The sequence below is a fragment of the Platalea leucorodia genome, assembly GCF_965183815.1.
Source record: "Platalea leucorodia genome assembly, chromosome: Z".
Lineage (NCBI taxonomy): Eukaryota > Metazoa > Chordata > Aves > Pelecaniformes > Threskiornithidae > Platalea > Platalea leucorodia.
The window spans coordinates 94410508-94426905 of NC_138858.1; the positions used below are offsets into that span (position 1 = coordinate 94410508).

Here is a 16398-nt window from a genome sequence, read left to right on the forward strand (position 1 = left end):
GGGAAAGAGGAGGCGAGGGCGCGGGGGGTCGGTGCAGGTGGGCTGCCGCGGGGTCCGTGCTGCTCGCTCCTGGGACCGCTTCCCCGGGGAGCAGGGACGCCCTCCTCCTGCCCCCGCGGGGCCGAGCGGCTCTTTGCCAACTCGGGTACGGTGCTGGCTGCTGGCGACGCTCGGCACAGCCTGTGCCTTCTCCCCAGGACCCCGAGCAACTTGCTTGCTTCAGGGCAGGTGGCCGGAGAGCTTTGATTGCAGGTAGATGATACCTGCAGTCCTACGTCTGTGACAAGCCTTCCTAAACAGCAGCCCCTTGTTCAGGTTGAACTGGTGTAAAGGGACATGGCTCTCCCCGTAGGTACGTACATCAAACAGTCTTTAACATGGACTTCTTAATATGCCAGTGTTTTCATTTTTATCTTGAAAGTGGTTATATGCCCACAACGCGTGTAGACCGCGCTGTGTAACCCCAGCTTCGCTGGCACGATGGCAGGAACCCGCAGTCTTCAGCGAGGCCGCAGCCCCATGCCTGGCCCTGGGAGGTGCCCTCGGCTGCGCCCTTTGCTCGCAAACAGGGGCCCAGGCTGGATTTGGTAGGAGTCTCGCTTGAGGGTTTGAAATGCTTGGGTTTCATCCCCCATCTTCAAAAGCGAGCACCCCTGAGAACTGAAGGTCCTTGTTTATGTTGGTAAGGGACAAGGCGATGTGCAGAGCACGACAGATCGATCGCTGCTTGACCCCCTGCTCTCAGCAGAGGTTACCCGCCATAAATTTGGTTCCAGCTTCTCCTCTTCCAGCCTTAAGCTCTGCCTGTACCTCCTCCCTGCTGAGGCAGGAGGTGCTGCGTGGCTTGCCCGCCATGCGGAGCAGGTCTGGTGGGTGCTTTCTGTCCCCTGGAGTCTGCAGCAGGAGAAGGAGCAGGGACACAGCTGGAGGTAGAGGCCACGTCTCCCTCGTGCACCTCCCAGCCCGTTTTGAGGTGCCCTGCGGTGGGTGGGAGACGTCACCCCTCTCCCCTTGCCCTGCGTGCCTGACCTCCGAGCTGGCGTTGTGGCGGAGGCTGGGACCCACAGCCTTCTCCAGGAACAGAGTCTGAGAAACAAAGTGAAAGATGCTGGTTTCACCTGATGAGCTGTTTTTGGGGTTGTTCTCAACTGAGAAGCCTGCGGTGAGCTCCGCTCTCAGAGCTGAGCTCAAAATCCCTCTAAAGCCTGAACTATCCGGGCTAGCTGCGGTCAGCTGGCTCTCCCGTCCTGCTTTGCCGGCACAAGAGCAGTGGCACAGGGGAGCGCCAGGAAAGCTGGTCTGGGCTAACGCCTCGTGCCGTGGCCGTGGTGGGATGCGTGGCTGTGGGACGGTCACAGCAGGGACCGGGGGTTGAGAGCATGTAGTGTGCCGAGACGCGGGGGCTGCCTGTGCGGTTAGGAGCGGGGAGATGCCGGCTTTGAGCCCTCCTGGTAAAAATGAGGTGAATCTGAGCTCACTTATACCCTATATATATATATATATATATATATATATATATATATATATATATATAAAAAATACCCTGTATATATAGGGTATAGGAGCTGGAGGAGTGCTCGCAGGGCTGCCATGGGCACGGCGAGGGTCGGAGGGGAATAACCTGATGAGCTTTATTACTGCCATTGCCTTCTGTAAGTGCTGGATTAAGGCAAAGTCCTTCCCGCGATAAAGCAGGATAACGCTGATGGGGCTGTTCAGCCTCTCCCACGGGATACGTGAGCTCCAGAGGCACCTCCATGGGTCACCAGAAACCCCCAGGGTGGCCCTCGAATTTGAAACCACGTCAGCAACTTGAAGGCTGATGTTTTGATAGCGCTTATCAGGGCCACAGCCGTCAGCGGGGGCAAAGCCGGCAGCCAGGCAGCCTGAAATACTCTGTAATTATGTTGGGCAATAAAGCATTTAGCGAAAGTGCCTGAGCTGACCGAGCTGGTGCCGCACCTTGTTTGGAGAGCTTAAAATGAACTTTTGCTTTCAAAACAGAAGCAAATTGCATCTCCAAGAGGTTAATATTGTTGAATGTCAGCAGGGAGGGGGTCCTAAAGGCAGCACCTCTGCGTGCTGGCTCTGTCCCTGTCTCCCCAGCACTGCTGCCAGCCCCCTCCCTGGGCTAGCAGATGCTCCCTTTCTCTTGCCTGTCTTTATTTTCCAGTACATTAAACAACCTTAAACCATGGAGCAAAGCGGCCAGCCGGATTCCTCCCCATCCCAGGGGCACAGAGCCCATCCTGGGGTGCTTGTCCGTCCCGCTCGCCAGAGCCGACGGCCTCTGGGGCACCCGTGGGCCCTGTGAGCTGGGCAAGGGAAGGGGCTTGGGCTGCTCTCGCCAGTGGCCAGGAGTAAGGATCGTACAAAAACCAGCTCTCCCTCTTTCCCTACTGAAATTTCCTTTAGCAGACAGCAATCAGAATGGGGTCGGGTATTTTCTGTCTTTGGCCTCCCCCACCTTGAGGGAGCTATTGTTTATCAGTTACGGTGCCAAATTGTTCCAGATTTTATTTATGTTCCTTCAGCGTGACCTGTTTCTAAATTTAATCACCTTGCGTAGCCGTGTGATGGGGCGTCTGGGTAAATCCGGGCTGGAAATAGCTTCCTGGGGCATGTGATGGGCGCTGCAGCCGGAGGAGCTCCAGGGAAGGGGGAGAGCTGGTGCTCCTCTGAGAAAGGTCAGCATTTCAGTCCCCTCCGCCCTGCTACCAGGGTGCAAAAGCTGCTTTTTCTGCCCCAAACCACCACTGGAGCTGCTCTCACAGCTCTTTTCAACTTGGTTTAAGCATGCTGGGGCTGGCTGGGCAGCACTTCGCCCGTCTCTGCGTCACCGAGGCTGGGTTTGATGCTCTCTGCAGACAGGAGGTTCAGGGGTGTGCAGGGGGCTGAGCGCTGGGCTCTTGCTCCTGGTCGGTGGAGAGGCCCTTGGGCTGAATCCAGCGTGGAAATCCGACAGGGTTTGTTTGCTCTAGCTGGCGTCTCAGGTGCGTGCAGGCACGCGGACGCTGCTCCACCTTGCCCTCGTCCTTTGCTACCGCTCAGTGGCAGGCGGGAAGCGGGCAGGGGTGGGAGCGTGAAGGGAGGACGTGGCTTGGGCTTTGCTTGGCTGGTCTCTCCCCTTCCCCAGGTCCGTTGCTGCCTCTCCAAGTAGACAGATTAACTTGGGTTTGGCCTGCCTGGGGCACTTCTGGGCTCTTCAGGCAGTGCTGGATATGTACCACAAAGTTACACCAAGTCTGTCCAGAGCTTTTTTTGGGGGAGTTGCTTTGTTTTCTTAACACCTAGAAATGCCCATCTGCGGAGGGGAACAGGAGCGATACCTGTCTCGCTAAGGGCACGGGAGAGCTGGCACAGCAGTATCTACATAACGCTGGCATCGGTGTCACTGAAAGGATAGGGAAAAATTGAAGAGGGGACAGAAAAAGAAAAAAAGCCGTTGCTGGTTGAGGGCTGGACGTCATGGCTTACACTGGGGCTTGGGTCTCAGGGCATTTAGGCGACGGAAAAGAGGAAGAGGTGTATTTGATTACAGGGCAAAAATATTTTTCAGAAAATATTGGGGTATTTAGAGGGCATTCTCCTGCCCTGGAGAGAAGGAAACAAGAGCCTGAAGCCCAGGCTGGGGCTCATTGCTCAGGGTAGTGGTTTCGAGAGCCGAGCCAGGTGAGGGCTGTCACCCGTGTCCTGTCCTGAGCGCTGCTGCCGAGGGAGGGGGGGCTTTGGAGACGGTCTCATGCCAAAAGAAACAATCTAGATGGATGGGAAGTGACTGGAATAGTGGGAGAGCTTTAGTGCTCTCCTGTCCAAGGCAGGTAGGTGCCTTCGGCAGCGGCTGCATGGAGCTGGGGCGCAGGGGGGGAGGCAGCTCTGCCCCCGGGGGTTTTACTGCTCGCTGTGGCGATAGAGTTGAGACCCCAGCGAGGAGGTGTTTTGGTCGGCAGGTAATGACCCTGTCGCCTCTTTTCTTTTCCTTTTCCTAGTCATGGGACATCTTCTTTCGCAATGCCAATGCCGGAGCTGCTCCGGGCACCGCCTACCAAAGCCCCCCTCCACTGACTACCAGCCTTTCCACGCTGTCCCAAGCCCAGTTCCTGGTTCAAGCGCAGCCCAATGTAGATAAACTGGTGGAGGACCATCTCGCAGTGCAATCTCTCATCAGGGCATATCAGGTAAGGAGACGGGCTTTGCGCCGAGGAGGAGCGTGTCCTCCATAGAGGGGCATGTGGTGGCCAGGGTGGGCTGGGGTCAGTGCGGTCGATGGACGTGTTTTGCATGGAAAGCATGCAGGATGCGTGCTGGGCTGCCTGGTTTCTAACAGGAGCTGCTGATGTGTTGGGGCAGAAGCTCAGCTGGTGTTTTGTTGGACAATAGGAAGATTAAAGCTATTGTCACCCAAACAGAGCCACTACGGTGGCAGGGAGGGGGAGGTCTTTTCCACACGCAGTGGTTTGCTGGCTTCTGGAATGATGCTTCTGTGCTGTGGGCTCCTGCCACACTCAGCAGTGGCATAGGACACCCCCCCCGCTTCCTCCATGTTGCTGAGACAACTTCTGAGGTCCTAAAATAAAAGTTCAGGAAACATTTCCTTATGATTTGCAACGGGGAAGAGGGCGGTGGTGCCGCTGGGCTGCAACTCAGACCGATGCTGCCGAAGTCAGCCTTTTGGGAGAAACAAGTTTTGAGCAGGAAGGAAACATCCTCTGGCTAGGGGATGGCCAGCCAATATTTTAACTGGAGAGAACATTTAAATGAGTTTCTACATCTGTGTCATCCTTTCACCTTTGGTTGCACTCTGGTTTGTCAAGTGTGGAGGCTTTAACTGGGTGTGGTGAGAAGTTCACAAACCCAGCTGCTGTGGAGGTGTGACGGTGGTCTTCTCACTTATTCCTGCAAAGAAGCACCTGCTGCAGGTCGTGTTCCTGCTCAGGTATGGGGAAAATCCAATGTACAAGGCCACAGGGTAAGGCAAAAACTGCAGCACTGGCAAGTCCAAAGGTCTGCCCAGCCTTGGCCTTGCTCTCTGGCTTGAAGAAAGCGGCCCTGCCCTGCCCGCCTCCGCAGCCGAGGTGCCAACGTCAACACTGGGGCACTGCCCTGCTTTTCTTTGAGAACGTGGAAGGTGGGATGTGTTTACGTGTTTGTGAGGACCTGCGTCTTCCCTTGTGGCTGATTTCCTGGGAGGTGAATGCCCTGCCAGATCTCTCCAGCTCGGTCGGATCCTGGCGAGTTGTTTCCAAAGGCTGCGCAGCTCTCACTGGTGGAACAAGCAGGCAGATGCCAAGTTCAAACAAGCGGTGACTGATGTAGTTGGAAGATGCAGCTCCAAGTCAGCAATTTGAACACAAAATCCGTAACCTCTTCTGCATTCCTGTCACTTCCTCAGTCTCCGAATGGCAGCGCCGGGAGGTGATTGCTCTTGGAGGTATTTTTCTAAGATGTCTGCAGTGAGGAATCCACCTCCCTTCCTACCCTGGTATCATGGTAGGGCTGTAGCTGCAGTGGGGTGTCCAGGTAAGGAAGTTCAGCACAGTGTATGGATGTACAAAAGAGTAGGAAGGTAGGAGGAAAGCCTGCCTGTGATGGGTAACCTACTTAAAACACCAGGCAATTAATTTCTTAATTGGATCGGGCTGGATTGTCCCTGTAGTTATAGGTGAGCAGTGATCCTGCTCTGCTGCGGCATCAGCAATGACTTCTTAATTGTAGCTGTGCTTGCATATCCAAGTCATTATTTCCTTTTGAATCACAGAATGCTTTGGATTGGAAGGGACCTTAAAGTTCATCTGGTTCCAACACCCCTGCCATGGGCAGGGACACCTTCCGCTAGACCAGATTGCTCAAAGCCCCATCCAGCCTGGCCTTGATCCACAACTTCACTGGGCAGCCTGTTCCAGTGCCTCACCACCCTCACATCGTCCTTATATCCAGTCTGAATCTCCCCTCTTTCAGTTTGAAACTATCACCCCTTGTCCGATCACTACAGGCCGAACTAAAAAGTCTGTCCGCATCTTTCTTACAAGCCCTCTTTAAGTATTGAAATGCTGCAATAAGGTCTTCCCAGAGCCTTCTCTTCTCCAGGCTGAGCACCCCCAGCTCTCAGCCTGTCCTCACAGCAGAGCTGTTCCAGCCTCTGATCATTTCTGTGCCCTCCTCTGGCCCCGCTCCCACAGCTCCATGTCCTTCCCGTGCTGAGGACCCCCGAGCTGGACGCAGGGCTCCAGGGGGTCTCCCCAGAGCGGAGCAGAGGGGCAGAATCCCCTCCCTTGGCCACGCTTCTTTTGATGCAGCCCAGGACATGTTTGACTTTCTGGGCTGCAAGCCCACATTGCTGGGTCATGTCCAGTTTTTCATCCACGAATACCCTGAAGTCCTTCTCCGTAGGGCTGCTCTGAATCCAGTCATTGCCCAGCCTGTAGCCATGTTTGGGATTGCCCTGACCCAGGTGCAGGACCTTGCACTTGGCCTCATTGAACTTCATGAGGTTCGCACGGGCCCGCCTCTCCAGCCTGTCACGGTCCCTCTGGATGCCATCCTGTCTCTCTAGAGCATCAGCCACACCACTCAGCTTGGGGGCTTCTGCAGATTTGCTGAGGGTGCACTCAATCCCACTGTCCGTGTCTCCAATAAAGACGTTAAATAATACTGGTCCCAGTGCGTACCGCTGCGGGACACTACTTGTCGCTGTTCTCCATGCGGACATCGAGTCGTTGACCGCAACTCTTTGAGTGCGACCATCCAGCCAGTTCCTCATCCACTGAGTGATCCACCCGTCAAATCCATGTCTCTTCATTTTAGAGACAAGGATGTCGTGCAGGACGGTATCAAAAGCTTTGCCCAAGTCCAGGTAGATGCCATCAGTCTCTCTTCCCTTATCCACCGACACTGTAGATTTTCCTGAGTCTACTTTTTACCTGTCCTGTACCCCTCAAGATTGAGAATTTGACCAGGGTATGATCGCTGCACCCCAGGCTACCTCCAGTCTTGACCTCTCCCATAAGTTCTTCCACCCTAGTGAGCAACAGGTCGAGCAGTGCCTCTCCTCTGGTCGGGCTCTCCATCATCTCTACTAGAAAGCTGACCTCAACGCACTCCAGCAGTCTCCTGGCCTGCTCGCAGTTAGCTCTGCCGCTTTTCCAGCAGATGTCTGGGTGGTTGAGGTCCCCTATCAGGGTCAGAGCCTGCGAGTGTGATGCTTCCTGCAAGTATCTGCTGTGGTCGTCTTTTGCGTTGGGGGAAAAATTCTGCCTGGCTTTCATTGCACGTGGAGAATAACAAGCAGCATGGCTCCTGTGGGGGAAAAGACCTTCTCCTTGCTCCCGCACTGACTTGAGGATTTGCTGCATACCTGCAAATGGCTGAGTTGACGTCAAAGTGACTGGGTGCCTGCAGCTCAAAGCCGCTTGCCGGACAAAGTGGCCTCCTGGTCCCAGTGAGAGCATCTTGGCCATGGGGAACAGCATGGTGAGCTTGCGTCCTGCCGATGGCTAAACGATGGGCTAGCCCCAGCGCTTTGCTGCAAGACGGACGAGCAAATAGTTACCAGACAAAGCTGGCCCAGAAGAAGAGCTTTCTGTGTGGCCACCACTGCTCAGGCACGTCGTCATCTGGCCCTGCAGAGAGCCGTGGGGGGGATCGGTGCTTTCTTAGCAGTTTGCCTTAACGTCGATGGCTGATTTCAGCCTCTTTGGCTGGTAAAACCACAAAAATCCTTTCTTAAAATCCTCTTGGGATGCTCTGAATAGGAATGCTTTTCTGGTAAATAAGGTCAGATCAGTATGCGTGGTTTGTACAAGAGGTTTAGTAATCCCCTCGTATACGAGTGACTTCTCTAACTGGTAACAGATTGGATGGCCCGGAGCGCTGTTTTCACAGCGCAAGGGCGGCTCCGCGCCCCGGACCACGGCAGTAGGGTTTCCTGCCCCGCTCCCAGCGGCGCTGAGCCTGAAGAGCAGGAGCTGTCACGAAATAAACTGTGGCTTGCCAGTTGGAGAGTGCTGGCCACTGAGATGAATTGAGTTTGCCCAGCGAGATGTGGTGGGGTCCGTCTGCGGGCACCTTCTCCTCTGAAGGCAAAAAGCAAAACTCCTCGTTACCTCTCGTTATTCTCTGTGGCTCCCAATGCGGATTCAGACCCAGCATGGTGACTCCTGGCCTGACCGCTGCCACCAGGAGCCGTCAGGGCTCTCGTGGTGCCAAAGCTCTTTGGTATTTCCGCACCTGCCCCTTCCCAGAAGAGCAACGTGAGTGCTCCGAGTCCTGCTGCAGGCTCCTCTCTCCAAAAGGATGCTGACCTCTAACAGCCCAGACAGGCAGATGTTCCTCAGACACGTTCCTTTGCCTTTCAGGAGCTACTGCTGCTGGTGGCAACGCTTGGTTTTGCTGCCACGTTGGCAGGAGAGCACCCAGATCTGCCAAAATCTGGAAAATTGCCTCTTTGTTTGCTATGATGCTTAAGTGGAAACCATCGGTGTGGAGTTATTGCATCTGTAGAGAGGAGGTGCTCGGGTTGGACACCAGGCAAGTGGTGGGAGACCCTCGGACCTCAGTTCTGGAAGGTCTCTGCTGTGCAGGAGATGGCCTTCCCCCGCCCGCCCCACCGGAGCCTGGCCTCAGGCTGGTGGCACTCACACCTACGTGCTGGAGCTGAATGTAAACCCGACTTCTCCAGGCTTTAGGTGCAGCCAGAAATTGGGGTGGCTCTGCAGAAAACGTAAAGAGGGAAACTGTGCATAACTTTTTTTTTTCTTTTTCTTCTTTTTTTTTTTTTTTTTTTTTTTTAAGGAATGTCTCTTCAATTAACTTGTTTTAATGACTAACCTGTGTTGTTGTTTCCAGGTCAGGGGTCATCACATTGCAAAGCTTGATCCTCTCGGCATTAGTTGTGTAAATTTTGATGATGCGCCAGTAACTGTTTCTCCAAACGTCGGTGAGAATTACTCTGCAAATTAATTCTAATGTAATTTAACTTTTTTACCCCTCCCCTCTTTTGTTTTTCTCCCTTTCCCCTCTCCCTCTTGGTACCTGTTCTCCTTTCCATTCCTGGCCCATTTCATAGATTCGAGGGCATCATGTAGCACAACTCGACCCACTGGGCATCTTGGATGCAGATCTGGACTCCTCCCTTCCAGCCGATATTATCACATCCACAGACAAACTGGGTGAGGGCTTTGAGAGCAGTTAGTGCTGCATTGCTTGAGCTCCTCTCTCTTTCACAGCTTTGTAGGTAGATCGCTGCACCAGTAAGGGGGGAAAGGTCTTAAGTTTCCTTAGTAATGATCACTCTAAATTTATAGTCGACCGGCTGCCGTGGAGCAGTTCTGCCCCCCTCCGGCTGTCACGGCAAATGGGTCTTGTGCCAAAACCCTATTGCTCAGCTCATGTTTCTCCTCCAACCGGTGTCAATTAATTATGTCATTGAACTCGCTCATCCGGGGGTGGAAGCAATTGCATCTCCTGGAAGTGCAAAGCAGAGAGGTTTTGTGTTGGTGAGAGCTGAAGGTCTGGTCCCTCGGCTCCTCTTGCTGCTCTGGGGGCCCCGAGAGCTGGGGGGAGTGGGCTGGCTTTGTCTCTGCAGGGCTGAGAAGCGCTTCTTGGTGCGCCCCTGCGACGATGCCCTGCCCTCCTTCGCTCCCGGCTTGCTGCAGCATCTCTAAATCCCTTAATTGCCCCCTTTTTCCAAGACTGACCTATGAGGCCCTGCCGGTGATCATAACAAGGAAGCTTTGGGATGTGTTCCCATCCAAGTAGAGAGGTGGAAATCCCAACGCCTTCGAGCGAAAGATGCATGAGTGTTGCACAGAAGCGAGCGTGATGCTTAGGACTTGAAATCCTAATCTGAAAGTGCTTAAACTCAGCACCTCTTAACGTGCTTTAGATTTGATCTCTGTAGTACGCTGCCATTCTTCTAGCTAGAGCGAGGTCGTGGCGCTGAGCTCTTTCACTTTGCTGGTGCTTTCCAAGGGTCGTTACCCTGGCGCTACGAGCGCTCGGGAGGCATGCTTCTAACTTAGAGTAGAGCAGCAGCAATGATTACTAACCTCGCACAACCGAAACAGCCGATCAGAGTGTACGGTGCATGTAAATGATCTTGATTCCTTGTTCAGCTGCCAGCACAGGGACACCAGCCCTGGACCTGCTGGACCTTCATACAGGATTCCCTGTACTGGGAATGGTAGGGAAGGATTAGGTGTTGGTTGTCCCAGCTCACGGGATGATGGGGAAGCTGCTTCATCCCGAGGTCTGGACTTCGGATGCGCTTGTCTAGAGGACCAAGCCCTGGCTGTGCTGCGGGAGCCAGCCAGCCCTGGGTTGGAGCAAGCCCTGTGCCTGGGAGGTTTTGATGGAAGAGGTGGGGAGACGATGGCCGTGAACCCAGGCGCAGGAGAGGACACAAGTGCTCGTAGTTGGCACTGTGAGGGGAGCAGGGAAACTTTTTTAGGTGACTTTGAAGGCACTCCCAGTGGCTGGGGAGAGGAAAGGGTGAGGAAAGCCTTCTCTAGCTCAGGGGTTTTGGCCTCTGCTGTGGGCGCTACGGTCGTTCTGAAGCAGAGCAGCAGAGAGCCCTGAAGCCCTGTGCCTGGTGGACGTGTTTCCCGTTTGAGAGGGGAGCAGGCTCTGCACGAAACCCAGAGCCGGCCAGCTGCGCGTGGTTGCAGTGACAGCCCTCCCTCACGAGAAAAGGGAGCCGGGTGTAGGGAGCAGCGTTACTGTGCTGCTCGGTAACTCGTAGACTCACAAAGTGGTTTGGGTTGGAAGGGACCTTCAAAGGTCACCTCGTCCAACCCCCTGCCGTGGGCAGGGACACCTTCCACTGGATCAGGTTGCTCAAAGCCCCGTCCAACCTGGCCTTGAACGCTTCCAGGGATGGGGCATCCACAGCTTCTCTGGGCAACCTGGCCCAGTGTCTCACCACCCACAGCATAAAAAACCCCTTCCTGATGTGCAATCTAACCCTACCCTCTTTCAGTTTAAAATCCTCACCCCTTGTCCTGTCTCTATGGGCCCTGGTAAAAAGTCTCTCTCTGTCTTTCTCATAAGCCCCCTTTATATACCGAAAAGCCACTGTAAGGTCCCCCTGGAGCCTTCTCTTCTCCAGGCTGAACACCCCCAGCTCTCTCAGCCTTTCTTCTCAGGAGACCTGTTCTAGCCCTGGGATCATTTTTGTGGCCTCCTCTGGACCTGCTCCAACAGGTCCATGGCCATCTCGCGCTGGGGACCCCAGAGCTGGACGCAGTGCTCCAGGGGGGTCTCACGGGACCCAAGTAGAGGGGCAGAATCCCCTCCCTTGACCTGCTGGCTTTGCTTCTTTGGATGCAGCCCAGGAGACACTTGGCTTTCTGGGCTGCGAGCACACATCAATGGCTCTTGTCCAATTTGTCACCTGCCAGCATCCCCAAGTCCTTCTCTGCAGGGCTGCTCTCCATCCATCCTTCCCCCCCAGTCTGTGATGGGACTGGGGATTGCCCTGACCCTTGCACTTGACCTTCTTGAACTTAATGAACTTAGAATCATAGAATCGTTAAGGTTGGAAAAGACCCTTAAGATCATCAAGTGCAACCGTTAACCCAGCACTGCCAAGGCCACCACTAAACCATGGCCCCAAGCACCACATCTACCCGTCTTTTAAATACCTCTAGGGATGGGGACTCAGCCCCTGCCCTGGGCAGCCTGTGCCAGGGCCTGACAGCCCTTTCGGTGAAGAAGTTTTTCCTAACATCCAACCCAAACCTGCCCTGGCGCAGCTTGAGGCCGTTCCCTCTCGTCCCATCGCTTGTTCCTGGGGAGCAGAGACCGACCCCCCCGGCTCCAGCCTCCTTTCAGGCCGTTGCAGAGCGCGATGAGGGCTCCCCTCAGCCTCCTCTTCTCCAGGCTGAGCACCCCCAGCTCCCCCAGCCGCTCCTCATAAGACTTGTTCTCTAGACCCTAGAACTTCACGCAGGCCCTCCCCTCCAGCCTGTCCAGGTCTCTGGATGCCATCCTTTCCCTCCGGCATATCAACTGCACCACTCCGCTTGGTGTCCCCTGCAGCCTGGCTGAGGGTGCACTCGATCCCTCTATCCGTGCCATCGATGAAGATATTAAACCGTTTAGGTCCTTTGGTCCCAGTACGGACTCTTGAGGGATGCTGCTCCTTACTGGTTTCCGCTTGGACATTGAACTTAAGGAGCTGCTTCAATGGGGAAGGTCAGTTCAGGGGGTTTTTCTTCTGCTTTGGCTGCGTGGTTCCTCTGAAGCAAGGTGTGCTCCAGCAGCGCCCTTGCTTCGGAGGCAGAAGAGCCCAAGAGCCCTAAGCGGTCCGAGAAGAGGTCCTCCCTTGGAGCCCCAGCTGCAGAGCTGAGCTGACAGCATCATCACAGCTGGAACAGAATCTGGGTAAAGCCGTATAAGCTCCATTTTTCCTGCTCCCCCAGGGTGAGTGGTCACGAGCCCAGCAGCGTGACCCAGCCCGGCTCGCTGCGGTGGAAAATGTTCAGGCATAGCTGGTCTGTAGGCATCGGCTGGAAGAGAATCTCAGCCCACGATCTCCATGTCTGAGCCAGGCGTGAAGTTTTAATTTCTGTTTCTTTGGGCTTTCATACTAAAATATCTGCCATTGTGGTTCCTGGTGTTGATTTAATTACCAGGAATCCATGAATTTGTAGGAAATAACGAGTCCTGGGAACAAGCTATGCTGGTATCAGCCACCAGCTCATGCTGAGGTTGTGTCCCACGGTAGGACCCCAGACTCAAATGGCAGTCTCTAATCAAAGGAGGCTTTATTATCTTGCTGTAAGTATTATTTATACTGAATAGAGTTTCCCCTGGTATCCTCATCCTGGAAAACCTCATCTGGTCGATCTTAAAATACAACTTGGCAAGGACAACTTGCAAACAGCGATCAGCAAGAGGGGAGGAGAGCAGCGCTGGTGCGGAGCGTGGGCAGAGCTCCGGCCGAGCCTAAGATCGGGTGTCGCCTGCTTGTGGCACAGAAAGCCAATTTCTAAGCAGATCCTGCTGGCTTTTTTTTGCTTTGAAAGAGTGTTTCTTAACACTTGACAGAGCAGTTAATAACAGGAGTGGTTTTGAAACTTGGAAACAATCTTGTTTCCTCTTTCTGAGCAGTGAAATCCTTAAAGGTCAGCTTTTGTGGTGCAAGCTCTGCTGCCAACAGCTTAAACCATGGCCGGGCAGTGCTGTAATTCAAAGGAGTTGCATGGTTAATCTTGGAAATTGATCTTTCTTCTCAATTGCCTTTTGTTTAGCAACTGGTTTGTGTCTGGTTTGGAAGCTCTCTTTGGATTAAGCAGTGTGAGCTTTGGAGAAAACGCAAGGGGGAGAAAGCCCGCCTGGGGGTCCTCGCTGTGATGAGTGGTGGGGCTGGAGCCACCAAATTCCTCTTTCTTTTGTCTTTTCTTTTTAAAAACCAAAATAATTTCATCCTGGTCTTCTGCTGGAGCTGATCTGGCATGGTAAGTGGTGTAAAACAAGGGCAAGATGACTGCAGGAACTTGATGTGACCTGTCCAAGGAAATAACGCCTTAGCACACTGAAATCCAGGGGTGCGTGGACGGCGGTGTGTGTCTGAGTGTCCAGCTGTCTGTCTGTCTGTCTCTCCGTGGGAGCCAGGCGAGCCCCTGTGGGGGGATGGGCTGGGAGTGCTGCCACCTCCCCTTTCCCCAGTTTGAGACCTTGCTAACCAAACTTCTCACCTAAACGTAAGCTTTTCCCCCGCTGACCAAAAAGAGAAGTGTTTCCAAAGCCTTTCTTGTAGCCCAGGTGAGACTGAGGCACTCGGGTCACCTAACCTAGCTGGGGAGCGCGGCTCCGGTGGCACAGGCTGCCGGCGCCCGGCAGCCCTGCCTGCACCCGGGACGGCGTCCCGATGCTCCCGCCTGCGCCGAGCATGCTCAAGAAACGATGGCGTTGTGCGTGCCTGCCTCACCGTTGGTCTTCCTCGTTAACGGCCTCGTTAGCACCCCGATCACCCCCCTGCCTGTGCGTAGGCAGCAGCGGTGCCTCCTTGGGGGTGACCTTGAAATCCTCCTGGTAGCAACAAGCAGAGCAAATCCCTCTGGGAGCAGATGTGGGTGGGAGGCAGCTCCCTGCTCTGCAGAGGATAACGCTCCCCTTGATGCAGCTTGACGGGAGGATGCCTTTGGTCGCAGCGGGTGAAGGCGCCGTGCCCGGGCGGTCTCCCTTCCCCGCCCGGGGTGTGCACGCGAGAGGCCGCCTCAAACCATGCAGCTCAACTGCTCCCCAGTGTCTGATGCCCCCCCGTTCCCCTCCCTGCTCCTCCCTCCTCTCGCCAGACTTTCCACCGGGATTTCTCTTCTGCCTAGTGCATAGTCATCCTCCATCCCAACCCTTTTGCCTCTGATGGTTTTTGACTGTATTTTAAATACTGTATTTTTTTGACTTGTGCTTTCCATGACTAGTTTTCACGGTTCCAGGTTTTTTTTTTTTTACTAACTTTGACTGCGTCTCTCTATCTTCTCCCTTTCTGCACCCCTTTCCCTGCCCACCCCAGATCTCGCAGTGTTCAAGGAGCGGCTGAGAGTGTTAACAGTAGGAGGTATGCAACTAATGAGCCTTTAACCCTCTGGAGTGCAGGACTCTCTTTGAATAGGTTATTCTGGGCATGAACCAAGCCGGTAAAGCGGTCCCCTCCCGTCTCACACCACTCTTGAGTTCTGTAACATGTTTATTTTTCATTTGTCCCACTGAAAGTCTCAATGTAGGTGCTTTGTTAGTGATGCTTCACCTGTAGAGATCCCCAATTTAGAGCCTCGCTGGCCTTTTCCATACTGTGTGTTTGCATGCCTAGCTTGCTAGAGTACATGTTTTGTTGTGAACGTTAATTTTACGAGGCCTCAATCTCCTTGATTGGTTTGAGTCTCCTAAAAATCCAAGCTTTCTTCTCCTGACTGCCCTGGTTTTGTCCCAGTGAAAATTTGGCAGCTCATCCCTAGCCTTCCCCCCGTCTGATGGTATTGCTGCCTATAAATACTCAGCACTGTCAAAAAAGCTGGCAGGTTGCAGCAAAGCAGAAGCAGAGATGCTTAGCGCCCTGAAAACTCCTTGTAAAATCTGATACCCTTCAAAGTCTGCCCGAGTCTTCAAATTGGCATGGCAGAGTGAGCCAAAGCCCTGTGCCGCGGGGCTGGGAGCGACAGCAAATTACTGAGGCTTCCCTGGAACCTCCAACCAGCAGCTTATCTGGGATGCTCCGTACTAATGCCGCCTCTCTCCAGGACTTCTGTTTGGATAGGAACCACAGAGAAGTCCTGGAGACGCGGGGCCAGAGCCTCAGCTCCTGCCAGGGTTAAGTGCTCCCAGGCACGGCTCTGGTGGATCTGGCTTAGTTCCTTCCCCTGGGACTAGCAGTGTCCAGGAGGTGATGTGGGCAGAGGAGGGGATGGATGGAAAACCTCGGCGCCAGGCTTGCTGTGGGTGTGCCCTGCCTCCAGCAAGTGCCGTGTCCTCGAGGCGGCACAGGGATGAGCCCAGCCCCGTCTCCAGCTCATCCTCCATTCCTGACCAGAGAGCGAGGGATAGACTCTTTTAAGATTAAGTTCAAGGAGGGCCAGCTCTGGAGGGGCCAATTTTTGCCTCACTTTGCCTGGAGAAAGGTGGGTTACGCTGCCCTTGGGGGTGGCATCCCCCGTACCCTCCCAAAGAAACCCCAGCTGAGGTGTCGGGCTGTCTTGGAGGGAGGTGGGAGGAGCGGGGGTAACTCTGCCTCCTCTGCGGCTCCTGCCCTGGGTTAGAAAACACCCTGAAACCTGGCCCTGTTGGGAGCGGGCAGCTCCCCTCCTCTGCCCCCCTTCCAGCCAAGCTCCTGCTCCGAAAGGGCCTTGGGACTCCCCAGTCCCCTTCCCGCCTCTGCTTCTGCCTTGCTGCATCGGTTCAGCGAGTTCATTGTGCCTCAGTTTCCCCAAAGACAGCCGTGAGCTTCAGTGGGCGCGGAGGCACCTCCGATGGGTTTGGGGTCCCGCGGAGCTGCTGCGGGCCCTGGCAGGGGCTGTAACAGCAGCAGGCGGCGGCGGGGCTCATCTGCGGCTCTAAAACCCGACGTTCGGCCCCGAGCCCTGCTCGGCACCGTCTCCCGGCGCACCCAGCTCCCCGCAGCCCCGCGTGCCGTAAGTAGGAGCCGCCTACGAACCACGAGGTGCCAGCACCAAAAAGGAGGGGGTTTGCTGGGCAGAGCTAGGCTAAAGCCCTAATTAAAAGGCTGTTAATTGGGTGAGGGGGTATCTGGGCAGCAAAACCCCCGAGGGGCTGGCTGGCTGCCCCGCTCCCGGGCTGAGCTATTCAGGAGAGTCCGTCGCAGAGCCCTGATGCCATTTTCTCTCTCTTGCTTCTCTTTCTCTCCCTCTTTGGGGTTTGTCTGTTTTAACCGTTTCCTTTTCC

The 16398-nt window shown here is 54.7% G+C and overlaps 1 protein-coding gene across 6 annotated transcripts in view; it reads left to right on the forward strand.

Moving 5' to 3' along the window:
- LOC309602616 (2-oxoglutarate dehydrogenase complex component E1) overlaps positions 1-16398 on the forward strand; it is a 35867-nt gene that overhangs the window by 6476 nt on the left and 12993 nt on the right. For 2 of the 6 annotated variants that reach the window (XM_082336290.1, XM_082336291.1), the window contains 3 exons: positions 3990-4178; positions 9065-9167; positions 14516-14560. In XM_082336290.1, coding sequence (XP_082192416.1) covers positions 3990-4178; positions 9065-9167; positions 14516-14560 — 337 coding nt within the window. Of the gene's footprint in view, positions 1-3989; positions 4179-8844; positions 8966-9064; positions 9168-14515; positions 14561-16398 lie in introns of those variants that run through there. The other 4 variants (XM_082336292.1, XM_082336294.1, XM_082336293.1 and 1 more) reach the window with 4 other exon arrangements.